The 7,887-nt window shown below is 38.5% G+C and overlaps 1 protein-coding gene across 2 annotated transcripts in view; it reads right to left on the bottom strand.

The window, feature by feature from the left end:
* Positions 1-295: 295 nt before the first annotated feature.
* PNN (pinin, desmosome associated protein) overlaps positions 296-7,887 on the bottom strand; it is an 8,932-nt gene continuing 1,340 nt past the window's right edge. Inside the window, exons 2-9 of one of the 2 annotated variants that reach the window (XM_005876021.2) lie at positions 7,526-7,597; positions 7,059-7,127; positions 5,976-6,048; positions 5,765-5,859; positions 5,521-5,596; positions 4,141-4,296; positions 3,924-4,062; positions 296-2,737 (exon numbers count right to left, since the gene is read on the bottom strand). In XM_005876021.2, coding sequence (XP_005876083.1) covers positions 1,365-2,737; positions 3,924-4,062; positions 4,141-4,296; positions 5,521-5,596; positions 5,765-5,859; positions 5,976-6,048; positions 7,059-7,127; positions 7,526-7,597 — 2,053 coding nt within the window. In that variant the 3' untranslated portion in view covers positions 296-1,364. The remainder of the gene's footprint in view (positions 2,738-3,923; positions 4,063-4,140; positions 4,297-5,520; positions 5,597-5,764; positions 5,860-5,975; positions 6,049-7,058; positions 7,128-7,525; positions 7,598-7,887) is intronic. The other variant, XM_014547536.1, reaches the window with a different exon arrangement.

The following is a 7,887-nucleotide window of genomic DNA, read 5'->3' as shown; positions in this document are numbered from 1 at the left end:
ATAAAACAGGCCCAGGGATGCAGGAAGCTAGCTAGCCCCACATTTGGAGTTCTGTTCATTTACTGCTTATTTAGTACTCCAAGAAAAGATATTTTAGAGTTCTTTCCTTTAACCTGTTCACTTACATTTATACAATGCTGGAAATGCCTGTGGACATTTTATTACCATTTACTTGTCAAAGGAAGGCATAATGAATGTTTAAAGTCAAACCTAAAGCTATATAGTCAATGTTAAATTATGAACTCAAAAGTGCTCTCTTGTATAAAGCATCAAAAAGTTAATACAAGTACTAGTCTTAAGCAGTCACACAAATCTAAGCCACATTTATTTGCACATGTAATGGGCAACAGATACTCCAAACTCATACAAATTTATAAAACAACAAAGTTAATAATCACTTGGTACACTTGTGTTATCTTGTTTACAGATTCAAGTGTAGATGAACCTTCTTTATTTTGTAAACTTTCATACAATACTTCAACAAAAATTCTTGAAAACACTTATTGGCATGTTTCAGTTAGAGCCAACACAAAAGTTAAGACAAGACCACAAACTAAAAAACCAAGTTTAGAGTATACTTTTCTACCTCCCTCCCCTGGAAAGAAGTGATTATTTTAACAGATGTATATGCCGCATCACAAAAGAAACAATGAAGACAAAAAATGTTCCCATAATTGTGAAGAAAATGCCAACCAAATCATACTGTTTTAATTTATATACCAAATGTATGGTGTAAATATGAGATGGGAATAAAAATAACAAGGGAAATTAGAAAAAATAGTAAATCATCTTAAGAACTATGGCCCCCCAAAGCTGCAAAGATCTGACTTTGACAACACAAAATAATTGTCTAAGGCAAATAAAATTGGAAACCTTCAAAGACATTCTAATCACGTTCGGTATCTAATGATACCGGCTGAAAATGATATCAAGAGGATATTTATTATACAAGTGTCGAGAACATCCCAAAACTAATGAAAGAAATGAGCATTTATTTCTACAAAAGCAAAGTATGATATAGAATTAGAAGGGAACAGACTTAAAGATTTACCTATTAAAATATACAGATTCTTACTGAAGAGAATAGGATATTTAAAAAAGATGACAAGGGATGTTAATCTTTTTTTATTATTATTATTTTTACATATTTTGGAACCTCACATAATTTTGATAAATAACTCTTACAAAATTATGCAAAAAGTACAAGAATGTCTGGTAAACAAACAGTCTGTATTTTCCAAAAAGATATTTTTACAACATGCAATTCTTAAGGCAGCATCCTCCTTACAAGGAAAGGTAATCCTTTTACTCATCAAGAAATCTTCTGCTGCAAAGAATAGGCTAAGAAAGCCTGGCTTCTTCCATTAACGCCTCTTGTCTTTCCTGTCTGATTTTCGGTCTCTTTCACTTCTTGAAGATCTTTTGCCTGATCGACTACTCTCTGATATAGATCTCTTTCTGTCGGACCGGGAATTCTTATCCTTTGATCCTTTTGTATCTCTACTACTGCCTCCTTTTGAAGATTTGTGACTCCTTTCTACTCCTGATGTATCCCTTCGCTTCCGCTCCACGCTCCTTCTGTGCTTTCTATCTCTATTATGTCCCCGGCCCCTACTCCGACTTCTACTCTCACTACTACTACTAGAGCTGCTGCTACTGTCTCTGCTGCTGCTGCCACTTGTACTAGAGCTGCTACTGGAACTACTTCGACTACTACTACTGCCACTGCTGGAACTGCTTCCACTGCTGCTACTGGTTGAACTGCTACTAGAACTACTACTGCTACTGCTCCGACTTCTACTCTTGCTTGTCTTATTTCTAGCTCGACCTCTACTACTGCTTCTAGTTTTGGTTTTGGATTTGCTCTCCGGATGTACTGTCAAGACTGGCTCTACTGTCACCTCAGTGACTTTTACAGATCCTACAGGAAACTCCTTCCTTTCAGGTAGTAAATGCCCTTGCTCCTGAATAACCTGAGGTGATGACTGTACAACGGCTAATGGCAAAGTCTCAGGCTGAGAGATAGGCTGGGGCTGGAGTACTGGTTGGGACTGAGATTGAGGCTGAGGCTGAGGCTGAGCCAGGGGCTGGGGCTGAGGCTGAGCCAGAGCCACAGGCTCGGGTTGGGGCTCAGATTCTTTCTCTTCTTTGTCCTCAGGCTCATTTTCCATTTCTAGAGCATTAGCATTCTCTTTCGAAGGAGAAAGAGACTTACATTCTTTCTCTGGCTCAACTTCAAATTCCATTTCTGGCTCCAATTCCTTGTTAGTTTCATTTTCTGAAGGTTCTACACTTTCAACTTGATTGGTTTCCATTACCTCCTGCTCAGCAATTACATTTTTGACACTCTCCACCATTTCTAGCACATCCATAACTTCCTCAGGTTGACTATCTGGCTGCTTCTCACTTTCCCTTACCTCAGTTTCCTCTTCCATCTTAACCTCCATTTCCTGTTTTTGTTCCTCCTCCTCCTGTTCTTTCTCTGCATCACTATGAACTATACTTATTTCCTTTTCCTCTTCCTCTCCTGCTTCCTCTATTTCTACATCATTGTGCTGATTACCTGTCTCCTCCAACTCTTCCTCTCGCTGAGCCACCTTACCCTCTTCTTGTTCCGCCTTCTGTTCTTCATTACGCACCACCTGATGCTCTTTTTCCTTCATTGATTGTCTTCTAGGCCTAGCCTCCATTTTATTTATTTGTTCTGCAAATTCGATGCGTCTACTTTCAAATAAAGCTATAAAGAACAAAAATTTACATGTGTGAAATTTATTATGAATAAGAACATTCAGCCACAACTTGACACCTGGCCACAAACTGTCATTGAGCTTTATCTAAATGTCTTTTTGTAAAGAAATAATGATGTCCTAGCTGGTTTGGCTCAGTGGATAGAGTGTTGGCCTGTGGACCAAAGGGTCCTGGGTTTGATTCCAGTCAAGGGCACATATCTCTGTTGTAGGCTCCTCCCCGGCCCTGGTCAGGGCATGTGCAGGAGGTAACCAATCAATGTGTTTCTCTCACATTGATATTTCTCTGTCTTTCCCTCTCTCTAAAAATCAATAGAAAAGTATCCTCAGGTAAAGATCAAAAAAAGGGGGGAAATGATAAAAGTTCATTATGGCAAATAAGTAATTATAAATTCACATAAAATGACAAAAGCAACGATCCACTGGAAACCAAGAAATTTAATCGCCATAGCCTGCACTGCTCAGTGGTTAGAGCGTTGGCCTGTGCATCGAAGGTTCATTGGTTCAATTTCTGATCAAGGGGCATGTACCCGGGTTGCAGGCTGGATCCCTGGCCCTGCTGGTTGGGTGTATGAGGGAGGCAACATTGAAGTTTCTCTCTGTCTCTCTCCTCCCCTTCCCCCCTTCCACTCTAAAAATCCATGGAAAAAATAGCCTCAGGTGAGGATTAAAATAAACAAATTAGTTGCATCATATTACCTATGTGACAATCTTTTGCTATTTAATTTTATGGTGGTAGAAAAGACAAAAAATTTCCTTCAAATAATCAATTTTATGGTACATCATGCATTAATTTTTCTGATCCTTAGAAATCATCTAATCACCTTAGCAGTATCTACCCTTCTGTGTGTGCTCCCCCTCTATGGACTACATTCATGTTCTATGTTCACTTTTTCTTGCTTCATTGTATTTATGTCTGCCTACTAAAAAGTATCAAGCAAAAAAAAGGTCATCTCACTCAAATGCATAATATACATATGAATTGAGCACCACTTACAAAATATGAAAGTTTCTGGTTAAACTACATCATGAAACAAATGATCCTCCTGTACTTCAAAAACATTAGTATATTATTTTTTTTAATCAACTATTATAGGAAACAAAAAAATATGCATGTATGAGTGTATTGCCTTACCCATTAGGAATATTTCAATGGATCTCTTCATATACACTTACCATTCATTTTTCTCTGTGACTCTTCTATTAGTTTTTGGGTAGCTGGACACATTCTTCCGGGAATATAGAACAAATGGGGCTTTGTCTTAGTTCTTATATATTTAATTATCTTGGCATTATGCTCATTCCATTCTTCTTGCTAAAGAAAAGGTAAAAAGATCAATGCTTTTGAAACATGGATTATCAATATTAGAATTTGAAAATACTACCCACTCACCAGCTGCGCAAGCTCAACCTTCTGCTCCAAAAGCCGCAGTTCTGTCTGTTTTGCACGCCTCTCTTCAAATAGTTCTCTCCTCTCATTTTCAACCTGCTTTCTCTCCTCTTCTGCCTGCACTTCAAGTTTTTGTTCAATTTCCTGGCGTCTCTTTTGCTAAAGATAAATAATGAACTTTAAGATCTCATTACATACCGATTATGTGAAACATAACAATTTCACTAAATTATCTACGTATGTGATTCACATTTGCAATTCAAAGTACCAACTAATTCAAACTTAGCACTACTTAGCATTTGAGACTGAAATATCTCTTTCAGGAAATGAAGACTGAAGCTTTCACATGCAAAAATCTAAATTTTAAAGCTATTAGCTAATATCAGTAACTTCTATTCCAACATGACTTTTAGGTAAGATTCATAAATTAACCACAAAAAAAGTCTTTTTAAGTAGGCTGTCTTCAGTTATTCTTTCTGAATAAAAAAATCCAACAGCCCTAGCTGGTCTGGCTCAGTGAAAGAGCATCAGCCTATGGACTAAAGGGTCCCGGGTTTGATTCTGGTCAAGGGCATATGCCTGGGTTGCGGGCTTGATCCCCAGTAAGGGGTGTGCAGGAGGCAGCCAATCAATGATTCTCTCTCATCACTGATGTTTCTCTCTCCCTCTCCCTTCCTCTCTGAAATCAATACAAAAATATTTAAAAAAAAAATCCGACAGACGTGATATCCTAATGAATTAACTAGTCACACTTTCTCTCCATCTATTAAAAAAATACTTACTATTCACACATTAAAATGCTTAAGCCTTTTATATTCTGTAGTAAAGTTAATACATACAAGCTGTAATAAGTTTATTAATCTCCTATAACTGAATTGTTTCTCCCTTTCCAATATAAGTTCTTCCCTAAGAAGCAGTAACTTGGGTGCTCAACTCTACAGACACAATTTTGTACCTTCAGCAAAATAAAAGCTTCTAGAAAGATGACACATTTACATAAACTGTGAAGGGCAGTAAACTTTTATGCTTTTGCTTCTAGAGTGCTAAGTACTACCCAAGTGTGAAAATAAGTCTTAAAAAAATCAGAATTATTGAACTAGTACCAATGAGTTCAACTTCCTTGTTGAAGAAAATGAGCTTATCGAGCTTGCGTTCTCCTGACTCACAGCCCACAGTTCTTCACAAGGAAGTTCACTCAATTACTTCACAGCACCTTAAGAAAAGATCGGCTGATGGTTGATAAGTTAACTCCAGAAAAGTTTTATGTTTTTCCTTGGCTCCATTTCAGGCTTGCAATTAAATCTTAGGAGAGCTTTTTGGCTCTTTTTAAAAACATAAGCAACTTCTTTTTATAATATAAGTAAATAAAAATTGCATTAATACCCTTTCAGTAGCGACAGTGGACTCCTGTTTAAATTTCTGAAGGGTGCCCATCAACAAGCCAAATATTCGCCGGTTCCTAAAGAACAGAAAAAGAAAATTTAATTTCAATAAAATCCACTTCATTTAAACCTGCCATTTCCTAAAAAGAAACATACTATAGCCACTTGGACAAATGCTTAAATTTTCTTAAAACTGCATTATTTGAAAAGCTCCCCACCCCCCACCCTGAAGTCACAAAAGTTACCTTTGCTTTCCTTTTTCATCCATATTTTGATCCTGGATAAGGTCTCTCCGTGTACGCTCTTTGGAGGTAGCTACAACTGAAGACTGCAAAGCTGGCTACAGTAGAAAAGAAAATGTCAGTGACCTAACAAGCATATGGGTGGTACTCTTTAAAGTGTTGTAAGATGAAAATACTAATTCATCCTCTAAGAAGTTCTTTTAATCTCAATTACCTTTTTAACATCATCATCCTCTGGGTCGCTTTCTTGGCGTGATTCTCTCCTTGTCCGACGCTCCCCGCCCAGCCTGTCATAGGAAAAATAATTTAAATGACCACTACAGAATTTGACTTAAGTGCATACCTAGAGTAAATGATTACTTTTTCTAGGACTTTTTCAGAAACCTCATTCTATCAGTCCCCTTCCCCTTTTACTTTTTCCTCTAATAGTGAAAGAATAAAATATAACATCACTGCCCAATCCAGACTTTGATCTCCTTTCCTTCTCAAACTGGCTGTTTTTGCAGTATGAGACAGAAAAGTGGCACAAATTCACTATGTTCTCAATCTTATTTGTCTCATAACCTTCATTTTGGGAATATTTATTATCATTAGCGAAAAACTGAGTTTTGAGTGAAATTGCGTGTCTCAGTGACCAAAAGTAACCAACCACACAGGATGGTCTAATTGTAAATTCCTATCTGTGCAGGCAATGGCTGTCCCAGGCCCTACAGCTTCCTTAGCAAAAGTCAATCTTTATCTCAAGTGATCTCTGTCCGTTGCTGGTAAGCACCTAGGATAACTTACCTTTGAAGTGACAGAGTAAATCTTTTCTAGACCTCTCCAAGGCACACCTGCAGGCTGCACAGCCCAATACCTCGTTGTTACTGCTGTCTTGTTCCCACGTACCATCTCTATGCACTATAAATGTTAATTAGCCACCCTGTACCCACCAGTGTAAAATAATGTGTCTCTCCATTTTGCTTTTCACCCAATCCCAGAGATTTCCCTGCTTTGCTTTCTCCAGCCTCCTTTATCACCAATGGGTTCCGTATCCCTCCTTACGTCTCCTCCCTTTATTGTAATGTATAAAATAAGTAGCAAAACTGCCCCTCTCCAAAGCATTTTCTCCATCCGTTGAGATTTTGCTTTCTGGGCATATACTCAAAGCTCAAATAAACTCTTATAAAACTTTTCTATAGGCTGGTTATTATTTCATCGACAAACAGTATTTACTACGTATTTACATTTGTATGCTACCTCAGAAAAGGTAACATAATTATGCCTTCAGAACCTTTTCTTCAATGTTTCAACATACCTACTGACTGCCCCTTCAAGGTCTCTCTGTTTGGCTGGGGGTCCTCCTCCACTATCTGAGAATCCACGCCTGCGATTAAAAATGTCCAACAGAAAGCACTTGAAATTTAAGACAAACGATACCGCCATTTAGCAAGAGAATTCACACTTTTAAGTATCTTTCCACTCCCAGCAACCTTAAATGGGCACTCACTCCAAGATACTTTCATAGCATTTTTTTAAAAAACCCACCAGAACAAATTAAGTTTACACAAAACTGGTACAGTTAACATAATCTTCAAGCTCCAGTTTTTGCCTATAAATGAAGTTACAAGGTAACCGTGAAGAAACCACGGCTGATGACAGCTTCAAACACAGACATTTCTAACACTGGTCCTACCACGAGTTTTGCTTAGAAAGACATGTTAGTGTAGCGTAAAAAGCACCCGTTAGTCTTAGCATATGAATGAAGTCCAAAGGAAATCTTACCTCAGCAATAAACTACCACGTCCTCTACCTCCACCAGGACCAGAAAGGGCCAGCAATCTGGCTTGGATGGGCCTGCGAGACAGTCACAATCAGTGCAAAAATCACACGTGGACACACCGAATGCATTTCATTCACGGGGGAGGTTCGTCGTGAGGAAAAAAAAACCACGAAAACTCCAAAAAGACGTCCCAAATCCGCGTGTTTGAAAAGGGGCAGGAGGCCCTATTTAACTTCCTTATTTTCATTCCTTCAAGCCCGATACCACACACACCGTTCTGACCGCGTGAACACACTTGAATCGGTTCCTAACTTGGCCCACCCCGTTGCAGCCGCACGTGGACGAGCGCCGGGGAGCGGGGCGG

The sequence above is a fragment of the Myotis brandtii genome, unplaced genomic scaffold (assembly GCF_000412655.1).
Source record: "Myotis brandtii unplaced genomic scaffold, ASM41265v1 scaffold479, whole genome shotgun sequence".
Lineage (NCBI taxonomy): Eukaryota > Metazoa > Chordata > Mammalia > Chiroptera > Vespertilionidae > Myotis > Myotis brandtii.
The sequence above is the reverse complement of the archived record's forward strand: the minus strand, read 5'-3'. Positions and strand labels throughout refer to the sequence as shown.